This window comes from Abramis brama (genome assembly GCF_963993115.1).
Source record: "Abramis brama genome assembly, chromosome: 10".
NCBI classification, from domain to species: domain Eukaryota; kingdom Metazoa; phylum Chordata; class Actinopteri; order Cypriniformes; family Leuciscidae; genus Abramis; species Abramis brama.
This window is the reverse complement of record NC_139972.1, coordinates 26360462-26384847: the sequence shown is the minus strand read 5'-3', so window position 1 is coordinate 26384847 and position 24386 is coordinate 26360462. Positions and strand designations below refer to the sequence as shown.

At 36.4% G+C, this 24386-nt stretch overlaps 3 protein-coding genes across 3 annotated transcripts in view; 2 read left to right on the top strand and 1 right to left on the bottom strand.

Moving 5' to 3' along the window:
- The first annotated feature begins 1411 nt into the window (after positions 1 to 1411).
- bloc1s3 (biogenesis of lysosomal organelles complex-1, subunit 3) lies at positions 1412 to 2928 on the top strand. The gene is made up of 2 exons (XM_084125555.1): positions 1412 to 1489; positions 1866 to 2928. Exon 2 carries the CDS (start codon positions 1876 to 1878, stop codon positions 2467 to 2469), a length of 594 nt encoding a protein of 197 aa, XP_083981681.1. The 5' UTR covers positions 1412 to 1489; positions 1866 to 1875; the 3' UTR covers positions 2470 to 2928.
- A 392-nt stretch (positions 2929 to 3320) lies between these two features.
- Positions 3321 to 18715, bottom strand: sesn3 (sestrin 3). The gene is made up of 10 exons (XM_084125554.1): positions 18507 to 18715; positions 11562 to 11627; positions 8961 to 9155; positions 8693 to 8875; positions 7456 to 7704; positions 6985 to 7117; positions 5802 to 5920; positions 5513 to 5703; positions 5140 to 5284; positions 3321 to 5031 (listed from the first exon to the last, which is right to left on the bottom strand). The coding sequence occupies exons 1-10, from the start codon at positions 18558 to 18560 to the stop codon at positions 4945 to 4947; spliced, it is 1422 nt and encodes a 473-aa protein (XP_083981680.1). The 5' UTR covers positions 18561 to 18715; the 3' UTR covers positions 3321 to 4944.
- The window catches only part of LOC311090372 (rho guanine nucleotide exchange factor 28-like), a gene marked incomplete at its 5' end in the record, with an annotated part of 24926 nt that continues 19165 nt past the window's right edge, over positions 18626 to 24386 (top strand). Inside the window, 2 exons of the mRNA XM_084125631.1 lie at positions 18626 to 18799; positions 24198 to 24327. Of these exons, the coding sequence (XP_083981757.1) occupies positions 18626 to 18799; positions 24198 to 24327 (304 nt within the window). The remainder of the gene's footprint in view (positions 18800 to 24197; positions 24328 to 24386) is intronic.

The window sequence follows — 24386 nt, the reverse complement described above, 5'->3', positions numbered from 1 at the left end:
ATGTTTAATGGCGATTAACTCCTAAGGAGCATTATCGCCACCTACGGGCTTCATGGTTGTCTTCAGTCACATGACCTTGAATGGGGTCTTTCAACTATTGCTCAACTTAATATCAGGTTATTGCATAACACCAAAGGACATTTTTTTCTGTGACAAACTTTATGAAATTCCTACACTTTTAGAAATGTATGTATAGGAAAAGTGATGGCCACTTAGTGAAATAGACACTTGCACAATTATGCCAGGAGTGTTCATTAAGATTTTTAAACATTATTTTCTTTATTTATAAAAGTTAATATTTATGAAATAATTTTGTCTACCGTCACACCATAGGACGATTTTGAGATTTGGCTCAAAGTTGTAAAAAAATTGAAAAAAATAATTTGGGTATTAAAACAAAAAATTCATGTAAAACAAGAAAATGTTTAACCATTTAAAGTATTCTAAATGATGAAAATGTGAAATAAATTATTTTTTATCTTCTGTGACAGTGAAAAAGCCACGTCACGTCAACTATCCATCTGCAAAGTTACAACACTCAAAGTTCAAAGAAAAGGGAGATATTTTCTTTTAAAGAAATTGCTTTTTAAGGACAACAAATGGCTGGTAGGGACTACAGGTCATTCCTCCTGGGTTAGTGACATCACTAACCCTAAAATTTACATAAACCCCGCCCCCGGGAACGCGATTTATAGATTATCATGATAGAATATGCTAATCAATGACTAGAAGATAACTACATATAAGGTACATAAATTCATCAGCTAACCATACAGAAAATGTCCTGTTGCTTTCTACATGTTGTCACTTCTTCTCAAGTCTCTCCATCATTGTCTGACTCTGGTTTGAACATAAAAGGCTATAAATTTTAGACATTTTCTGTGCGAGTGCAAGTTGTTGAAGCTCCGCCCTCTGTGCCGGGAGCAGCAGCTCATTTGCATTTAAAGGGACAGACACAAAAACGGTGTGTTTTTGCTCACCCTCAAAAAGTGACGATTTTAACATGCTATATAAAATATCTGTGGGGTATTTTGAGCTAAAACTTCACGTACACACTCTGGGGACATCAAATACTTATTTTACATCTTGTGAAAAGGGCATTATACCACCCCTTTAACTTGTGCTTTCTACATGTGTATTTATTTATTTGTTTGTTTGTTCACATACATTTTTTATTTCCTTAATTCATTTGTGTTTGTTTATAATTCCTTGCTTTGACTAACTTTAACCAGCATACTTCACTCATGACTTTACTCACAAACTTCTGATTCTTTAGACTTACATTTTGAATTTACTTTACTTTACTTTATTTTTTATTTTATTCTATTATTTTCGCATATTTCTTGGGACCTTTATTTTGAATTCTTACACAATTCTGATTCTGATGGACTTTTATTTTAAATTTCTTCCTGCTTCCTGCTTCCTGCTTCAAGTTGGTTTCTCGTGACAAATCCTATGATATTTGGATTGTGGATACAAACACCAGCAGGTAAGAAAAGGACGCACATTTGGTTTTAATCGCTTTTTCAATACAGTTACTGTGCATAATTAATATTAAAAAAATACGCGCTAAACAATATCATAATAATTTAACTAAAAGCAATTTACAGCAAAACGTAAATGCGTAGTGTATTAACTAATAGCCTAAATGGCATTTATGGACATTTGTCATGGAAGTGCTATGATACTCCTTTAAGTACTTTAGAATACAGTGTAAATGTATGTAGTATATTATGAAAATGGTAATCATTAAATGTCGTGGTATACATTAAAAATACCATGGTATTTAAATGTATACTGACACCATAACTATACCATGGTAAAGCTTACTGAGTAATCAACTGATATAAACATGTATCTTATAGGTGTGCAATCATGGCAAGCAACAAATTCCAAATCGTGGTACAGGGAGAAGCATCAGAAACTGATTCAGATGATGAAGTGTACATCACCTCTGCCCCTCCTGTCCATGCATCATCATCATCATCATCAGGTATGAAGGTGGCAGGGGAAGCGTCCGAGACCGACAGCGAGGATGAGGAGGAGAGAGCGCGCAGACTGGCCTCTGAAAGCCAACAGCAGATGCTCCGCAAAGATCTGCCTCCTCTCATCGTGATCAGAAACACACCTGCGACAGTGTGCGGACAGGAGGACCGATCGTCGCCCCTGTCCAGACCTGACTCAGGTCGCTTGAACTCATTGCTTCAGCAGAAACTGCTGGAGAGCAATGCACGACTGTGCACTGACATCAATCAAAGCCTGAAACAGGTGTATCAGAACGCTGCCAGGGACATAAGACAGGCCACCACTCAGCTCAACAACTCTCAGACAGGCATCATCAACGCGTCCCACAGCATTAGACTCATTCTGGAGGACCTGAAGTCAGTGTCTGAGAAGATCGACATCATTACGAGCTGTCACCTGCTGCCGGACATCACCATGCCAAACCCCGTATCTGGACAATCCTAATCAAATGCTTGAGAGTAAGTTGAGACAGCTTTAAATGACATGTTGGCCTGTTGAAGGTCCAATAAAAGCCACAGCTTGGATACATTTGAATGATTTTCTTGGATGCTACATGACGTGTGGAATGTGTCAGGAGCCGCCCTAGTCATTGACCAACATGGCCATGATTATCAGTGATCAGCAAAAACGTGGAAATTTGCTTGGGCTGATTTGCTGAATGCACTGAGAATATATAAGAATATATATAAAATAAATAAGTTAAAAAAAGGTTAACTTGTCTGTTGTGTAAACTAAATTTCTCTTCTTTTTTTAGCATATAGGTTGAAATATACGTCTGATTTAGGGAATGTAACTAACTAGTCAGCATTTCTTTTAATTTATCTTTTAGTTCATGTAAAAAAATATAAATTTTAAATAAATAAAAATCGAATTATTATTGAAATAATAAATAATGCAGGTCATAAATAAACTGTGTGTAGCAATATAATAAATAAATGTTTAAAGGTAAGTATATATTTAGGGGTTGTATCTAGTCACCTTTTGGCTTTTTTGCAGTTCACTTACAATTTCCTGCAGTTAATGTAATAAATAACATTTGAATTAATATTATTACTTAATAATATAATATGAAATATTTCAGGTAATAATAAACTGCATATATATATATATACTTATATAAATGTCACACTGAAGGTCACTGCTGTTACTATATGTCAAATTGCCAAATATGAGTTTCATTTTTTTCCACTTGCTGCATATTTTGCAACAGTATAGATACTTTTTAGCCCTTTAGCCATAAAATTGTCACACACAAAAATAAATTTGCCTGCAAAAAGCATCACTCATAGCCTGAATTTGATTAGAAACTTTATTGAAACATACAGGTCTGTGATTGGCCACTGGAGAGAAGTTCCAGTGCTGCCATTTTGGAAATGTATAAATTTATGATGAGTGGAGAACATGAAAGCTTCATAGCACCACCTTGATCGGAATAAACACAAGTAGGAAATGCGGCAGACACATACGGCCATTTTCCATTAAATCTGCTGCGTACACTTTTGAAACGCCAACAGCTGAGTTTGAAAGGCACTTTGATGACATATTTACCCACATTTGTAACAATCTCTTGTGTACCTACGACTAAATTACTAAATCATAACCTGTTTCTAAACATTAATAAGGCACTGCCCGTAAGACTAGACACTTTGCTCATTCTATAAAGCTTATCTTTTCACTATACATTTATTTTCAGACACAATCTTTTTTTTTTTTTTTTTTTTTTTTAAGGACACTGATGCTGCACCTTGATTAGAGTTGTGCAAATTTGAAGCAATGATTAAAGCGATATAAATAAACCTTTAAGAAATGCTTTGATGGACAGTAATGATCACATCAATAGTATCAAAAGAAGTTAGTTTTCAGACGCTCCCTACAGGCAATCCTGCACATAACACTCACACATATGAACTCTCTCTCGCGCGTGTGCACGGGTTTCTTTCACAGAGTAGTGCAAAGAGTGCAAAGAGACGCGCAACAGATGTGCAAACACTTTGACAGACGTTCAGAAACAAGACATGCTCACACTTACAGAAATAAAGTCACAAGATGTGATTAGTAGAGCTATTGCAGGTGGCAGTAACATGTATAATAAAAAAATGAACTTTGTTATCTAAAGTATAACACTGAGATTGAAAGGAAATAAAGGACTGAGTACAGTAATAATGCTACAAAAGCCTTAATTTCCACGTAAACAACTAAACCAAACTAAACTGATCTGGAAAAAGTCTAGAAACAAATCTAAACAATACATTCAATATGAAATAAACAAGAATGAAAAAAAAGCCACAGGGATTTTTTTTTTCTAAAAAAGAAAGGGAAAAATCTCACATTCTGTTATTGTCATTTATGATATTACAAAAGGAAAACAGTATTTTTCTTTTCTTCCAAAATACAGTTTTTCTCAAATGTGCAAAAAAGAAAACAAATGACAACTTCCTGTTTCAAAAATGTGAACTCAGTCCTCCAGTATTTCAGCTTACAGTATAAATGAGATTTCAGTTAGAAAGTATTGCACGTTAAAATGTGATTTGTCAAGTCTGACCGTTAAGGATTACATTTGAATCCAGCTAAAGTCATTGTTCCCCCACCCACAATTCTTATGACGAATGATTTGAACATACCCGAACATCCCAATTTGGAGTTTGGGATTATACCCAGAATGCTCTATACTCAATTTCCTTCATTTAGTTATCATTTTGAACCATCCAAGAAAAGGTATACACAATTTTAAGAATTCAAAACTATATGCAGAAGTAATTGATAATGACATGTTCCATGATGGGGACAAAAATTGTTTGGTTAAATTTAGGCATAATAATAATAATGTCCGGTCATATTGTGGGTGAGGTTCGATTGGTCAGATCACCTAAAAGATTAAGTCTGATTGGTCAGGTCATATAATTGGTGACGTCTGATTGGTCAGGTCATATAATGAGTGATGGCTCTCAAAGCGTAGAGCAGCTCTGCCTGCATTCGAGCCTCCATTAGAAGCAAATTCACATGAACCTGGATAAAGGAAAGAAAGGTAATTGAGAATATCAGCATATTTAGAGGAAAATGAATGCTGAAAAAATAGTAATAAGTAATAGTATTACACATGATAATATGACTTGCCTTTTCGGAGTGTCTGAACTGGTGCCAGTAGCTCTCGTACATGCGGCGAGTGGTTTGCTCTGGATAACACGTCACTGTTTTGATGTAAACCTTCAGACTGCACTCCAACAACTGATTCACCTCACCGTAGTCGTAATCATCATATCTGCAGACGCACAGAATGAAAACACATGTTCATCTTTCAATACTAGGCAGTAAAGAGCTGGACATCAGTACTCCTGGTTGTACTGTGCTAGTACACTAGGGGGCGCTCTAGGCATACATACTGTACACTATGATTTACAGTGGCAACTAACTTGAAAAAAAGTTTGAAGTTGGAGTACTGAAAAAATAGAATGTAATATGATTGCACATTACGCACTCATGGACGTACCTGATGCCGTACATACAGTGGACGTAGTTGAAGAGAGCCCTGCGCAGCATGCTGGTGTCAACCCCCTCGTGACTGGCCATGTTGTAATAGGTCAGATCACATGCCGTTCTGAACTTATCATCCAATAGGTGACCAATGTCAGAGTACAGCCTGTTGACCAGAGAGAAACCATGGTCCTCCCATGAGTAGTCCTATAGAGTGAACAAGACAGAATGATCAGTCATTCATTCTCAATGGGGTATTGAAGAAAAATGCTGTGTATGTGTATACGCGAGGGTAGTTGTCATACTTGAGCTTTAAATGTGGGTGGGTTGTCTTCTCCGTGTCGTGCAAAGTCCTGGTATCCAAACGACGGGTCGTCTACAAACCGAGCCACGGGAGAAGGGGGCACCACTTCCTCATCAAACCCTGAATATGCAAATCACAATATTTTAATACAATATATTGGACTGCAAGATCCTTTTATTGTTTCAAGCAATAGTTCCAATTCATTGCATGCTTGAAATGGTAAATAAAGTCATATAGGTTTAGAACTGGCTGAGTAGATGATTTGAGAATTTTTCATTTTGGTAATTTAATATTAATTCCCACTTTACACACAACAGTAACAGAAAAAAACAGTCTTAGTTTTAGTTCAAACATATAATTGGTGTCGAGCGGAAACCTTGTATCTCCAAAAATGCTACTTTTCAGGAAATTGAAAAACCTGTGTTGTCAAAGTTTATATTGTGGCTTTATATGTGGTCAGACACTTGCATATGTCATTATATTTTTTATATTTTACCAAAATCAAGCTCAAATGGAGTTCCGAGGTTTTTGACCAGTGAATTTCGGCCACATCTGAGGCAGTAAGTGCGTCGCATTACATTTTCATCAATTTACGGGTTATAAAGTTTACTGAAGCTACAACCTCATGTTACCTCAAAATCTCATGTTAAAGATGAAGTGATGCACAGGCTATTTCAGACAGTATTGACTGTGACTCTAAGACAAATGCTAGAGACGCTCTACTCCGCTCCTCAAACACATACAGCATTAGTCTTTATATATATAGTGTTTCTTGAATAAAGAAAACACTGTACTTATTCAAAGAACCAGTTCTTTATTAATCCTTGCATTGCAAACAAGCAGAGACGCTCCAAACTGCCTGCAGTACTTCATTCAAGATTGAGGTGGGCGGAGTTATGATGTTTGACTGACAGTTTGAGGAGCCAATGTAGTTACGAGATTTGGTCACAAGCACTTTTTAATACTTTTCATTGGTTAAATATTTGCAAAAATCCCAAGACAGACATAAAGGGTGACCAATAGTAATGATTTATGACGAAATATGGAGATACAAGGTTTCTGCCAGACAACGATATTTAAAAGTTTCAGATTTTATTAGCATGCACTATTATCATTATGCCAGAAAATATGAATAATAGTGTAAATTGAAAAAGAGTAGATGTACAGTATCTGTGTTGTAATACCTGCAGACACCACCAGAAGACTCTCTTTCTTTTCTTTCTCAAAGCGAGTGAACATCTCCTCCTCTGACGCATCATCGTCTTCTCTCTCCTCCAGCAATCGCTTCATTCTCTCCATCAGTGCTTCCAGCTCACTCTAAAATACACAACAATGGAGTTAAAAAAATGACATGCTACTTTTGTCCAAACAAATAAAGATAGCCCTGAATATGCACAGAATATGCATACTATTAATATGCAGATGAATGTCATAAAACTTGTCAAGAGCAATCCTAAAATTGAAAAAATAAAATAAAATAAAAATGTGTGTATATGTATAATATAATGTAATGCATATATATAATTTCATATGATATATAATATATATAATTTTATATACAATATATAGTATATATTCCACATCATATTTTGCATGAAGAACCATAAGAACTATTCGGGCACATCCCTAACATGGATACTCTAATGTTTTCCTACCCCAGTGTTAGGGTTACGCAGGGGGTTCCCGTTGGCTTGGTTGCCGTTTGTTAGGTGACAGGTGCATAAACCCGCCATGTCTAGAGGGCAAAGGTCATCCGTGACCCCGTTGACCTCTGTGACCTCAGGGTCAGGGTTGACTCCGCTACCAAACACAAAACTAGCCAAGGCATGGAAATGAGCCAACAGTACGACAGCATGAACCAGCTCTGCCAGAGACCAGCTGTGCTCTCCTGTCTTCACCAGAGCCTGAGAAACAAAGAGTGTAAGATCATTAACATTTGATAGAAAATATTTAGCATGACATTACATTTATCTCAGAAAAGTCATTCAGTGTCCACAGCTGTCCACAGTGTCAAAAAAATAACTCTGGAGAGAAGAATTTTGCACTATATTACATATCCATTATATTTTTACTTAACCTGTTGTCTTCATTATTTTAATATGAGTTTGAATAAATCTGAATCATGATTTGTTTTTTTTATTACGGCCACCATTTAAATATTATATTTAAAAAACAAATTGGAGTAGAAACATAATTAGGTAACACTTTACAATAAGGTTTCATTAATTAATTTAATTAATTATCATTAATTAATTACTTAACTACATTAGCTAAGATGAACTATGAATGAACAATACTATCAACATTTACTAATACATTATTAAAATCAAAAGTATTTGTTAACATTAGTTAATGCACTGTGGACTAACATGAACAAACAATGAACATCTGGATTTTTATTGACTAACATTAAAAAAGATTAATAAATAAATAGTGTAACAAATGGATTGCTCTTTATTAGCTCATTTTAGTAAATACATTAACCAATTTTAACAAATTAAACCTTATTGTAAAATGTTACCCATAATAAAAAGCTAATATAAAAACTGCAATTTAAATGTTTACATTCAACTCATATATTTTTTTATTTGGAGTGTTGATTATTAAATAAATTTGATTATTAAATAAACTTTATTTTCAGTTTTTGGTGTTTCAGTAAAAAAAAAGAAGTAATTTTTTGATTCACAAAGAATTAACACAAAATTGGATTGAAAATGCAGTGCTTTTATTTACAAGATGATATTCGGATGCCACCCTCTGAATTAAACATGCTTGAGTGACGTCATGTGACAATAAATGTAGTCAGAAATGTTTATTGTTGCAAAATGATTGCATAATGCAAAAAAAATCTGCAAGAATACTGAGCAGTAAAAAAGATCACTAGTGTGTTACCTTTATATGTTGCTTTGTAATGAGCCAGGGTCTGTGCGCGAGGATCTTGTTAATCTCGTTGAGGTTGCGGAGTCGTTGCGGGCAGAACTCCAGACCTCTCAGCCAATCAGAACACACGCCAATCTGCTCGAACTCCTGCATGTGGTGACACACCAGCGAGGAACACTGGTGCCGCGCTGCAGCCTGCAAAACACAGACAAAAATCACTCCTAAAACTGTTCCAGCTGAATAAAGTCTCCCTCGAAAGTGTTTCTGTATGCGTTTGTACCATTATAGCGATGTAATGTCTGTAGTGGAGTGGTAGGGGGCCGTCCATCCTCAACAGGTAATAGTGGCAGCGCAGGAAGGCTTGCAGATAATGCGGGTGGAGCCCCATCACCTGCGTCAGGTTGTCCACGCGCCCGCTGAACTCTTCGTCTAAGAACATCACTGTGGAGTCACTCAGAGGCATGGCTCCTAGGATCTGGGGTTGAGGATCAGAACACGGGACATTTCACAACAGTGCAAAATATTGACTATATTTTTCCTTACATAAAAGTACTGCGGTCAGATAGTAAGGCAAATTAAATATGTGGTGTATAGAACTAAATTGTGTCTGATTTCGTAATATGAGACGGCACCAATATGCAATGCTATTAATCAGAGCCAAGAAAGATTTGAACTCTGGCTCAGGTTAATCTTAATTCAACGAAGGGACTTAACTCGGATTCAGAGAAAATTATCTCCTGAACTGGCTGAACTAAAAACAAAAGTGAAATGAACACCAGCTGACTCGAGAAAGAATGATTACAGTATCTGAGTTAGGTGAACTCGGATTGAGTGAGTGTGTGAGAGAAGAGAGAAAAAGTGGTAATATTGTGGTATACTGATATACTATGCTACTAAATGAACCATATGAACTATGTATGAACCATTCAAAAGAAATGAATACTTTTATTTAGTAAGGACGCGTTAAATTGTTAAGATTTAAATTTCAAATAAATGTTGTTCTTTTGAACTTTTTATTCGTCAAAGCATCCTGAAACAAACGTATAACGTATACACTAGGGATGCACCGATATGAAAATTTTGGCTGATACCGATAACTCGTTACATTTGAAAGCTGATAACTGATATATTGGCCGATAAATCTAAATCCAAATAAATGTAATTACTTTTTGAGAGCCTGATTACAAAAACAAAAGTTTCACTATTAAAAGCCATGTCCCAAAACACAATTATAATGTTCTCATTATAATTTTATGAAGCCGATATCACAGCACGTAACTGTATTTTCCTTATTTGAAGTGATTCCAATCATATTTCAAGCAATTTAAAGCCATCATGGTGAACAGTGCGAATCTGAAGTGTCTCAGCTGAAGGAAATAATACATTATTTATCAGCTTTAATATAGCGGACAAATTTTCTTATCAGGCCGATAACGATAACATAAAAAATTAGTATATATCGGCCGATACCGATATGGTGGCCAATATATCGTGCATCCCTAGTATACACAAAAATATTAAGCAGCACAAATTAAGTAATGATGCTGAAAATTCAGCTTTGTCATTGGATAAATAACTGACATTTTAAAATATATTAAAATCGAATAGATTTCTATTTGTAAAAAAATTTCACAATATTACCGTTTAAAGGCACAGTATGGCATTTTTCGCCACTAGGGGTCGCTAACCTATTTACAATAACAAAGGCGTAGATTGATGACGCAACATTTGCTAAGAATTATGAATCTTGTCGTCAACGTCAAGCCGACCGATCTAATAATGTTTATGGATGACTGAATACATCAATGTTTTTATCATGACTGTGATATGAAGCAGTTCGGGATTGCTAAGAGACAGCTATCAGCTCCACACGCGACGCGAGTCCCGTGGATATAAAAGGAATATGGACATTTCATTCTACCGAACTACACGCAAAATTACTACTCACAGGTCAGTTTATTAGACAAATTAAACTTGTGAGGTAACGCAGCGCTGTTTCACTTGGTCTAACATTACACTATCACACTAAACTGCATTTGAATGTGTTGAAATGTATGTGTTAGTCTGTCTGTATGAGACTAGCAGTAAACTAGATCAACATTAGAATAACATACAGATCATATTCTGACATTTTATCATTGTTGAACTATATAACATTGATTAGTTTTATGTAAATGTGCTCACCTGTTTAATAAAGTACATGTAGGAGCGGTCGAAGTCTCGGACGTGGAGCTCTCGTTTATATACCGTCTATGGGAGCTCTCGGCATCTCGAAAACACCGCGCTGATATTGATTCTCGTTTTAGTTCTCCTTTTTTTATCCAAAGTCTGCTTGTCATGGTCCATAATGTTTGAACGAAACAACAACAGCGTGCAAATAGACATTGCGAACTACAAAGTTGTCCGCGTCAGTCGCTTTGGTTACTATCAGACGGCTCTGGTTCATAGCTCTGGTTGCCATGGCAGCACGAGCGGAAACCAGGGACAACACGGATATGACGGCATTGACGGCGACAAAACGGAAATAAAGAAACGGGACGTTTCTCAAATTAAATTACAAATTTCTCCTGGTTTAAAAGTTGTTGGAAACAGTCGGGATAATGTAAGTACACAACTAAAAAATATATATAACATAGATATAGTGATTTTTGCTATTTTTAAAGCAAAAAAGTTACATATTGTGCCTTTAATATTGTAATCAAATAAATGCAGCCTTGGTTAACATAAAGACTTCTTTTTTTAAAAACATTAAAAACAAAATCTCACTAACCCTAAAAGATCATGGTTATACCATGGTATATGTCAAAAAAATCATGGTGTAACCATTGTACCATCTCTGAGCCAAGAAATGCAACTTAAAATATTTTGTTATTAGTATTACCTCATTTTCTGGAATAAATGAGCTTGGTCCTGTTGATATGTGTCTTGACATCTTCATTCCTTTTTCCTGTGAAACAATAACATTTATGATGATGAAAATATCCAGACAATACGATTCAAATATTATTATTATTTTTACTGAAATGTGTATTTTTATGTAAGCCAATTTCAGGTTAACATGCAGAGACAACTATAAGTTAAGCCATCTGTAGCTTGATTCTGCACAGCAACAGTCGCTCAACCAATGGTGTGCGTTTGGGGGCGGGTCTATCTGTTTATTCAACCAATGGCAGGCAGGTGAAAACTTGTTTGAAAGCAGTCATTATAAGAAACACTACTACCTTAAAAACTGTCTAACAAGCATAAAGTAAATTCCTAGATAGATAATGTGATAAAAGTATATAATAGTGTGTTTAATGTATATATTTTAAAGGGCACAACCTAGTTTTTTCAGGTCGATTTTGAGTCTCCCTGCTGGGGTTTATTTTGAAAGTCTCTGCCAGTGTTTTGTTCCTGTTACAGTGAAAGGTAAGGAGTTCCACGAATGCTGTGTTTGTGTTTTATCTATGTGTGTGTGTGTTCGCTAAACTCTCTATAATGCCAAGGGTGTAGGGGTCACTTCAGTTCAGTGGCCCGAGGACTGGACACACCAAATCTCTTTCCCCGTCATTCTCACCCTCTCCTTCCTTCCTTCTCTTCGTGGTTTGTGTTTTTTCAGGATATCTCACCCCTTACCCCTAACCACCACAAATACACAAACGGTGTTGTATTTGCGGTCAAAGGTGTTTTGCCTCCACTCTGCGGCCTTGGTGTAAACCTGTGCTGTTTATAAAACATAAACCTGGAACTACCAAGATTCTGCACAGACACAGACACTAAATCTGATGCACAAGGTGCTCAAACATGTGTTTTTCTCTCTATTTGCAGTCAAGTTGTTTTGCAATGATGCAAAATCTGTGAGAGGAAAGATTGAGCAACACGGAATACAGGGAGAGTTTTGTTTTGGGGCTTGTTGGTTTCTTACATCCACTGCTCTGTTGAAAGAGAACAAGACACTACATATAAAATAAAGAGAGTAAATAGACTGTGCAAAGAAAGAGGGAAAGCGGCAAACAGAGGGAGGGCAGAAGAGGGGAAAAATACAGAAAAGTCTTTTGAAAGAGAGGCCTCCAGCATTAAGCAACTCAACTGAAACACATTCACAGTGTTTGCACAGTGCACACCATTGTTGTTGTTGCAAACTAAAACTATTAAAAATTGTTACATTCAGTAGTGTACATTTTAATTAAGCGGATGATACGAGTCATCACCCTCTTGTGTGAGTGTATTTTTCATCACAAGAATCCTTTCTCTCATCTCTGTTAAATAATAATCAAAGTCAAACATATAAAGCAAGAGAGAACAGATAAGACAGAAAGAGAACCTCAGAATATGTGAAACTAATTTGTTCTATGTGCTTAATGTAATGCTTGTGTGTATTTGCAATGAGGCTGCACTGATTGGCCATCCCGACTTGTTTGACACACACGGAAACATTGACATGGTCCTGTGACCATTGTGACCTGCACCATGAAAACACATCAATGCTCCTGGCCAATCAAAGAACAGCGTACTATCAGCACTGATAATGCTTGAGACTGTCATTCTGTGGCACCATGGTAACGGTTCTGTTGTCATAACAGCAGCATGAGTGTCCATGGATAGAGGAGGCGTCTTCCTCAAATAGCCTGGGACAGTGTCTAGATTTTTAAAAAAATTATCTCTTCAATAAGAATAATACAAAAGTTAATCAAAAACTAATTTCTATGGTTTTAAAATTCGGAGGGATGTAATAGGGTTCATAAAAAAGAACGTCTGAAATTTTAATCTTCGCATATGAACACTTTATAATACATTTCAATAAAAAAATATTGAAAGGCTATTGACCAAAAATCAATTTATGATAACAAAAATGTCATCATGTTATGCATTCAGTTAAAGTGTGGAAAGAACTACTCATTGGTAAAAGGTAAAAAATTGATCATTAATTAAACAAGTAATAAAAACTCAGTGAGTGTTTTAGCGCAATTTTCTGACGTCATGGGATCACAACACTAAGAGATAGTAAATCTTTTTATGTTTTTTTTTTTTTTTTTTTTTTTTTTTTTTTTTTTTTTTTTGTGTGCGTTCCCGAGATTAGACCTTCCTTAACATAATGCCGAAAACCCGAAGTCTCTAGGTGGTCTGGTTGAGGAGGAGATAGAAGTGCAAGATTGGTGCGCACAGACAGAACAGAAATCATGAGTTAACAATCGCAATTTTGTCCGTTGGAAAATTGCGCTAAAAACTTGAGGCCTTACAAAAGTTGACCATAAGCCAAATATACTTTTACTAATGTATTTTCGCTATCTTTTTTAAAGAAACTGTACACAACACTAACAAACTTTAGTAACTAGTATTTTGTCAGAAAATATGAGCACCCTTTGTGTTCTTTTACTATTAGGCCCGTTCACACCAAGAATAATATTTATAAAGATAACTATAATTATTACTATATTAGCGTCCACACCAACAGACAATAATGTTCTGTTCATTAGAAGCACTAGTTTTGTCGTATGTCACTTTAAAGCTACACTGTGTAGGATTTTCTCCCATCTGGTGGTGAAATTGTTTATGACTACCAACTGAATATGACTTTCTAGCCCCTCCCATTCCGAGGGCGTTTTAACTCCTACGGTGGCCGTATTATTTCAAATCTGCCGGCAGTCGCGAGTAATCTCCCCCTCGCATTCGTCACGGTGCCACTGAGTGTAAAAACGCGAAAGGCGAAGCTTGAATTTCCAGGTATGTCCCTCTTTGGCTAATGTATTTTCAAGATGGAGGCGCAACATGGCTGCCGCCATTCGGGCGACTCGCTCGTATGTATGCTAAATGGCAGATTCTACGCTTACGAGAATACTCGATTAATTGGTACTTAAGTAATTACACATTAATGAGCACATATCATTTTGAAAGAACAGATTTACAAAAAGAAAAAATTACACAGTGTAGCTTTAAATGCTTCACTCTAAATGTATTTAAATGCATTAAAGCAGGATGGATTCTGATTGGCTGTCAGTGTTTTTATCTGTTTTTTTTTAAATCATTCATCAGCTGGAGAAAATCGTTCTCAAAGTGATTCCAATGATATAGATAACGATAACGAGACTCCGTGCCCTTAGTTGTGGTCAGGACTCTGCTACTCTTTTATATTTAGTACGATAGATTTTTAGAACTACCGGTATTTCTTTATCGTTAATGTTATAGTTATCATTTGGCTGCAATGTTCCACGTTACTTTTACAATCGTAGTATTACCACTTTTACCATGTAAACATACTAGAATATGCACAGTAGTACTATGATTTCATGACTTTTCAAGGTTACATAAAACCCACTATACTGCAAGTCTAAGGTAGGTTACCACCCAAATAATTTTAATTTGGTTGCAGAGTTAGTTTTTACAAGTGTGTTTTTTATGTTTGTACTGTATGCACAGGTAATTTCATAAAAATCAAGGTTGTGGTTTTAAACGTTAAACAGCCACTCCCTGATATACAAAAGCCTGTTAAAAAGGCTCAAATGGACTCTGGATTACACAGAATGTGTCTGAACAGTCAGTACTCTCGTCTCGCCCATAGACATGTCAGGTTTTATGTATTCAATATTAAAGGATGCTATTGTTCCAGCCCTTCGCGCTGTTGCCCAGTCAAGCTTTTGAGTTGAAATGGCTGTCCAGGAATCCTATATGCTTCCTTCCCTTCCAAGACCTGGCGCTCTGCCTTCAGCCGTAGATGCCAGAAGTGTAAGTGTGTTTTAAAGAAAGAGGGAAAGAAAAAAGTGGGTCTGTCAGACTCAGAGCCTGATTGTGTGTTCTGTGTTCTGGGGGAAAGTGCAGAAATTTTTGTCTCTATGACAGCACAGGTATGTGTAGAAAAAAAGCACACATAAACACACCAATACAGTACTAACATAAGTCCGCTTTGTGCTCAGTTTGAACAAATGAGGCCTACCCTGATTGAGTTTGAAGAGAGATACATAAATTGTATAAAATATGGGAGAGAGAGAGAGAGAGAGAGAGAGAGAGAGAGAGAGTCCAGATATGTTAACAAATATTCAGCGTCTCTGTGAGGATTAGGATTAGGTTTGATCTCCAGTGAAGTTTTTAACGGGATGTAATGATGAGAGAACGGGGGGTTATTATGGAGCGGTTTACTGGGGATTACTTTATCCAGTTCTTAGAATGGTAAGATCAAGGATAAATGAAATTAAGGATGATGTGTAATTTATAGTGAAATACAGGTCTTAATAATAGAGCATTCAAAATGCCTTTTAGATTAAACCAGTGAAACCATCTTTGTTATGGAAATAAAATTAAAATCTAAATATTAGATGAAAAACTTAACTTAAAAAAACAGAAATGTTGTAATTTTTGGCAACAAACTAATCAAACATAACTAAAATGACTGAAACTAAAACGGAAAAAAAACCAAAAACCAAATTAAAGCTAAATAAAAATATATTTATTTAAAAAATAATAAAAAAGGCAAAAGCTAAAATTCATATGAAAACAGAAAATAATTAATTAATAATAATTAGTGTATAAATAATACTAAAATAGCACTGTTCTCAATACTCCGCACGATTTGGTATCATCATGTTGCACAAATGGTGTGAGTTACATGCCAAAGATTAATATATTTTTTCGAAACTTCTAAGAATAGCATATAAATTAAATCAGTTACTGATCAAATAAATTACATTATTATAAAATGATTGTGCATTATTGTACGCCAGTTGCTTGCACATGAAATAAACTAAATGAATAAAAAATGCTCTGTAAATAAAAGCAAATATCCATTTTTAAAACATTAAAAGTCATTTTCCTTGTTTTTTTACTACATTTTCTGACATAACATCCTTTCTTTCTCTCATAAGGATCCTCTCCCTGGTGATCACTTGATTGCGTCAGCATCTGTGGCCCTTGAATGATGCCATTAAACTCATAAAAGATTATGCAACACTGGCACAATGCACAGGTTTTAGTTTTGCTTGAGCAGACGCCTAGTGGCACCATGACAAATGTCCCCGGCCGGCACTTGCGTCCTCATTCAATTAGTGGTTTGAGTATTTGTAGTTCTCATGGCGATGTCTACCCACAGATCGCTGCTCAAACATGACTACAGGACGTACAGGCACTGATGCTCTTCCCGACGGCGGGTCACTATGTGGTAATGGGGCAGTGCGATTCATTGGTCAATTATGTCACGCCAGCGCACACGCCAGCTGGAGGAACAGGAAGTGTGTCGGATGCTGAATCAGCAAAACTCGGTTTTATATAGAGCTTCTGTCCGTCTCTCTTTCAAGCAGGAAAACAATGATATACAAAACTGGTTGCATTGACGCAAGTCGGTTTTGTTGCCGTTCAGAATCCACAGTAGAGCGGCCATTGTTGCTTGTTCTCTGAAGCGTGTGTGACAGCAAACAGAAATAAAGACAGGTAAAAACAAACCAACACAGGTGCTATGGGATCGAGTGATAAACAGAGAAAATTATCACTCAAAATAAGATTACAAAGCATGTTAGAAAGTGTTTGATGTCACATTATTCTTCAGATGATTTCTGGATTTCTGAAATCCTGTCATAATTTTCTCATGCCATTTCAAACATTTTGTAGAACACACAGGATGAGTGAATGATGACAGAAGTTTCATTTTTAGGTGAACTATTCCTTTAATGCAACAATACAATACATACGTGGTATAAAAGAACTAGAGAATAAAAGGTTATTTTTTGGAACTTTAAAAGTTTTTCTAATTGGAAATAATTGGTTCTAATTTGGCTCTAATTATATATATTTTTTCTTCTGCAGGCTAAGGCAAGAGAGAGATGAGTTTGAAGTGAATGTTCCCAACCAGCTAAAGCAACAGGTGAGAAGAGACTAGCTATTTGCTGATGAGAGTTATTATCACAACCAGGGCAATGAAGAACCTTATGTCGACATGACAAAGTAACCACAAATCCCTTAAACCTTTCTCATATAACAAGAGTTCTCCAAACAGACACACATTGTCATGCACTTAAAATACAGGTTTGCATACAGCCGCAGGATAGCCATTCGCTCCCTGCTGCAAGAGTGCAAGATCAAACAAACAGCAAACAGCTTCAGCCAATAGTTCAATCTGATAAATGCCAGCTTGTGTTTCTGTATTAAAGTCCAGTTTGACTTACAACTTTTGGCAGGGTGTGTGTGAGAAGATGTGCAGAGCAGAAGTAGGTCACATGTGTTCGACATGATTTATGAAAGCTAAAAATAACATCTTCCAGCCAAAGAAAAGAGAGAGAGAGAGAGAGAGAGAGAGAGAGAGAGAGAGAGAGAGAGAGAGAGAGAGAGATGATGGAAGGATTTCAGATGAGATGAGTAGGTCACTAAGTTAGTCAGCCTCTGATACAATCAAAATGTGAAGAAATGCATACCATTTTAATTTAAACCTGTCAGTATGTTGCAAAAATCTATTATGTACACACACACACACACACACACACACACATATATATATATATATATATATACAAATACAAATTGAAAAAACGACTAATCCAATTATCTGTAAAATAAAAAAACAACAACTAATAACATAACATCTACTAGTATAATGAAATGTATATTAAATATATAAATAAATTATATAAATTAAAATATATAGGCCTACCAGTTATTTAAATATGTAGGCTAATATAGGTGACTAAATAAACATCTCTGGGGTCGCCAGAGATATGATAAATGTCTAATACTCATACACAACCCAATGCAGCTTCCCATCACCAGGATCAACATCAGGATCAAATGCATTAATGTTTTAATAACACAATAAGCCGAAATGGATGCAGAAAAACAGTTTTAGACACACGGAGAAGAACAACGTTACCTTCTCTCTGATCATGTTCCGACAGTGGTTGCAGATGTCTGCGTTTTCGTTCATTCTGGCAAGCTTAAACCAGGCGAAGAGCTGAATCCCGGTGTCAGTGACGATGTACTGGTCTGGGCATGTTCGCTGCCAGCTCCTCTGTGGGCGATCAAGACCTGAAGGAGGACCGGACACCCCTCCTTATCCCTTCGTGTCTCCCTTCGCAGTGCGCAAAGCTCTCAAAAGTGTCCAACTTCAGCATGAACGTGCACTACACGCCCCCTTCAGCTGGCCTCTTTCGCTTCGACTCCCGAGTGAATCGTTCTTGTGAACCGATTCGTAACGAGCTTGTGAATCACTAATAACTGATGACTTCGGTTAGGGGTGAAACTGTGAGATGGGGAAAAAATGCTATATTAATATTACCAGTCATTAATTGTATTACTTTTATCGTTAATGTTAGAACAAAAAGGCAAATTTTCTCGGCTTGATGCTAATTATGCGAACATAAATCGCATGAGAAGTTTCATCGCGGTTTGTACAGCTGCAGCACATCAACAAACAATACATAAACTATAGCCTTCTGTCATTATTTATCACATTATTATAGAATCAAAATCGTTTGTTTACCGCAGCTAGCAGCAATTTATCATGAAAAAAATTAAAACGTACGAATCCTTTAACCTTTTCAGGCTTAGATGACTCAAATGACTCGGTTCATTGAACCGAAAGAATCAACTGTCTAAAAAGAATTGGACTTCTCCAAGGTATTCTCTCTATGAGCCACTCCCCCCTCCAACTTTTTCTCTCTTGTCCAGACATGTTACCCCCACTTTAAGTGTGCTGCATAATGCATATCAACAAATTTAAGACATTCTGAGAAAGGCCTTGTATAATTTTTCATGCACAGTAGCCTTGTGTTAAATCCATTTCAATTGTTATATATGAAGGCAGGGGGTGAACATTTTAGGACTTAACAGCTCCCAATGAAATATCTGTGCTGAGATCAGTGGCTCACAGGCTACACAACCTCTAATAAAACAGTGTATTGCATCAGGACGTCTGATTAGATTTCACTGTCTCTATATTTTTTTCTAATAAAATGTTTTATCTCACTCTAAATGCATTTACTGCTTTTATTTTCTAGGAAAAATAAGCATGGCTGCTCAAACAATTCAAGGCAATCATTGTCTAGAGTGCATATGCAGCAACACAACTCAACAATTGTCTTTATACAGTGCATGCGGACAGGAGCCTTGAATAGAGTTGGGAATTGCTGACAGAGCGGAATGGCCATGATCAGACGGAGTGGACGGGGGCCAGACCCCGCAGGATTTTCGTCCATGGGTTCACGAAGGCGGCCCACGGGGTGCTACTAAAAACATTCCGATGATCTCAGACTAATGTTGCAGAGTTCAGATGAAATGAATGCCGGCCTACATAAACTTGTTCATGCTGTGACGTTCTGTTGTTCAGACAGATAGCAAAATGTCACTAAACTTAAGGTTTCTACTTAAGAAAGTTAGGGATTTTTTTAAAAAGCAGGACATGTCAGCAGCGTTGCAGCATTTAGTCAGCAAATTCCGTGGTGATCCTTAAACATTAAACCCTTAAGCCGAGAAAATCTGCATGGAGCTTGGTTGAAAAAGAAGCCCAAACTTACAAGTTGTCTTTTTTCTTCCCTGCCACCAGAGTTCAATTTCACCCGGCAACAACGTGATGTCATCAAGAGAGAGAACTAAGCCAATCAGAGTGCTGACTGATCAGCCTTGTGGTCACAGTGGCGTATCCTAGCAATAGCTAAATGGTGCTGGTGTGAACTTCCTGAGACAATCTAGTTTTATGCAACACACTTAGGAATCGTATCAGTTGATTTTACATGCACTCTACAGCCCCAACACACACACATATCTGTTCCCAGAAAATCTAAATCAGAAACTTTTTTGAGACAGTTGCATGCTCATTTATAACTGCACACAGACTAGTTTTTTTTTTTTTTTTTAATTGACAAATTTTAGTCATTTGATTTAGTGAGAATAATATACACTATTATAATATATTTTACTTTATTCTGGTGTGTGTGCGGTGCTTTAACGGGATGTAATCCTGCAACAGGACTGCCACCCATTTCCTCCTATTCTGTGAAGGGCTGTTTTAGGAAGCCACCTTTGTGTGTTTGTGAAAGTATCTATGCCTGTATTCTAGCAATGGTTCATTTGCTGCCTAATGTCACAGTTATTTTTTATTCAAGCACATTTCCACAAAGTTTTGACTGTAAAGCTATATGTGAACATGGCCCTGCATGCCTGCCTTTATTATATTTGCTGTTTAGTGAGCCTAACTTTCCAGTTTTAACGCAAACTGACTAACTCAGTGTCTGTTCTATCAGATGAAAGATCTGCAAGACTTTCCTGTGCTGTGTGTTTCATGTTTAGATACAGAGACAGTGGGAGAGCCTGTCAAACAAGCATTTCAGCTCTGATAACCTCATATAGACTTCCTATGATAACACCTAAAAATAGTTTGATTAAATCAGACTTAATCCAGTTAAATGTAAATCAAACTCCTCAATCAAATCTAACACTTCCCTATTTTTTCACTCTTTTGTGTATTCCAGTGCACTTTTGGTGTGTCTTTTTGATGTTTTGATTAATGTAGCCTAACTATGATCACTTCCTAGGTAGAGAGAAAAAGAGAAAAGAGAACGTGACAGAGCTTGTAATAAAACTAGAATCAACATCGGCTTGGCTTTTTGGAGATGGCGAGAACTAGGGATTTAAAATGTTGTAAAATCGATGCGCAGATGAATTTTATTTTTTGGATTTTATTTTTTGGAATTGGATTTTATTTACTCAGATGAATAAGGTATTTTATTGAACAGATTGCCACATGTATCTCTCTAACAGAGTTGATTGTAAAGCATCATCTATTGTGAAGGGCCATTATGGTTGTAGCACTGTGCTGGAATAATTTTCAAGGAAGTATCGTGTCTATTAATGCGTATAAAGTTACAGTAACATCTTCAACTAGTCAGCTTGAGATCCTCTCCATCTAAACTGGTTATATCTCTTAAGCCTAGTGAAAGTTTTATGAGCAGTAGGATAATCTTGCTTTCTTTTTGAGAAAGATACTCATCAGCACAGTCAAGCACAACCAAAACAATGTTCTTCCGCAAAATACATGCAGTTTTGTTTTTTAACCACTAGTTACATAGTGTACCTATAAAAGTTGGAAGTTCTCAATTAAAATCTTCATGATATGAAGCTCTAGGAATTGCTATAATGTGATTATTATAATTCCTTATGTAAAGCTTTAGAATAACTGTTTGAATTTTCCTTGCTTTTATTTTGTGATTATTTTTATTCCTCTCTATGTAAAGCACTTTGAATTGCCATAGTGTATGAAATGTGCTATATAAATAAACTTTCCTTGCCTTGATATTATTCACCAAATTTAATTTTGTTAATATTTTATGTGCACACACATACACACACGTTTTCATGTTTTATGGCGACATTTCATAGACATACTGATTTTTATACTATACAAACTGTATATTCTATCCCCTACACCAAACCCATCACAGAAAACTTTTCAGATAATAATAATAATAAAAAAAACATTCTGTATGATGTACAACCTGTTTTCCTCATGGGGACCAACATTTTGTCCCCATAATGTAGGGTTTATCAGGACACACACACACACACACACACACACACACACACACACACACACACAGAGTTAAATGAAGTATTTTTTAACACGTGTATGATAGACACTAATGACACCCCTGAAGTGTATATATACCTCAGTAAACTCACTACAGTTTTTTTGCTTAGTGTCACATAGGTCACTTTTTGTGATAAAGACAAATCCCTTTAAAATTCATTGATCAGAGGCTGTCCTAAATTCCATGTACAGGCTGCACAGAAGGGAACCTTCCAGGGAGGGCCGGACGGATACAAATGTGCCGAAGGGAATGTTTACTGTGCATATGCTAATCCCAGTGCTTAGTGTAAATATTTTACGTAACTTTTCATTTAGATTCTTTAAACATGTCACAGGATTAGGAATTATGTGAGTGATACGATTGGGCAAGGATTTTGAAAACAAGCAGGGAAGGACTGCAGAAATTCCTGGAAATCTGGCTTCCTTGAAACATTAACAAAAAAAAAAAAAAGATAGAAGGCGGCGGAGAGAGAGTTTTACTGAAAATAACTAGGAATAGAAAATATCAGGTTTGGCATGAGAATGCAGGAGGTAAAGCTGTAAAGAGAGAGGTAGAGCGACAATTCATTTCTCAGTGAATAAATGGCCAGGAATGTTTAAGCCCCTGCATGTGATTTTAGATGAGAAAAAACCCTCAGGAATCTCTGCAAACCTCCACTTTACTTGTTCACTTTTTTTTTTTACAAACAATTCTGCAAATATGGAGGACATGAAGACAGAGAATGTGAAGAGGAGGGGGGAGGGGGGGGGGTGTAGAGGTAAACAGAAACAGAGTGTGTGTGTGTAAGTGTGTTTGTTTGCATTCGTGTAAGTGTGTGCGCGTGCAGTAGGCAACTATAGAGGTCAGCATATGTCACTCTCAAACTGCGGTTTCTGGGACTGGGTTGTTTGGATAAGTGGGGGAAAGTTCACAGCTCAAAGACTTCTTTCAGTCCCAGCATGCACTGCCATAGCTCTCTCTTGCAGTCCACTGGAAAAGCTAATCAGCTGATGCACATTTTACATTTATTTTTTTATTTCTACCTTTAATAGGCTATTTAATTTTTTGTCTCTTGCTGTGCAACGTCTTTCCATTTCCAATGTACTGCTCATATTTATATGTATATTTACATATGCAATCATTGAATGATGTTTTTTCCAGGAGAAAGTTTTATGAGATAAAACGGAAAAAACCCTCATAAAACTACATTTCTTGTTTAGCCTGACAAGAGGAATCGTGTGATCAATTTACTGCTGGCGGCCTCTTGTGGACAAAAGTTGATTATTACAGAAAACTTTTCTAGGGATCGTGCTGTCCAAAAGATGGCGCTGATCGTAAAAAAAAACTGGCAGACACTCTTACTAAAAACTAGTTATATGCGTTGTATCCTGAGACTCAACTCAATATGAACGAACGAACAAACTAACGAACGAACGAAACGAGATAGATAGATAGATAGATAGATAGATAGATAGATAGATAGATAGATAGATAGATAGATAGATAGATAGTATTATGACAAAAGCATATGGGATCATTTACTGATCAATCCTTTCTGCCTGTCATTCATCTCTCTTGTCCCTGTTTTTTGTCTATCTCATTAATCCTCCCCATCCTTGTTGTTCTTCACTCACTCCTCCCCATTCACTCTCAATTTTCAGCTTGCGGCTGAGAGTGTAGAATTCAGTCCTCGTCGTTTGGGTAATTTCATCAATTGACATTACTTTCAAGTATGAATGTTTATTTATTTATTGGTTAATTAATACATTTTTACTTATTTCTTGAAGGTTTCTGTAATTTCAAGCAATGAAGCTAAGCAGAAGAGAGGTTCCTATTTATGTGAGTAACATTTTTTTTTCTGTCACTTTTTCTGTCTTTGTGTTTTTAAGATGAAAATATTGCTAAATGTGATTTTAGCACAATAATTGCTATACAGATCTGCGATGAAATATATAGAACTACACTATTTAAGCTGTAAATGTTGTGCATGTGTGTTTTAGGGCCAAGCAAAGGTTTTTGCACTGATCCCCTCAGTTCAGGAGGAAGAGGTATTTGTGGTTCTGGAGGGCTCAACTCTACTACACGTTCTGCAAACTAGAGTGCACTCCATGCTGTACTTCATTGTCCCAGGTGAATAAAAAATAAATTAAAAAATCAATAAAATAAAATAAAATGTCACGGTTATGGAT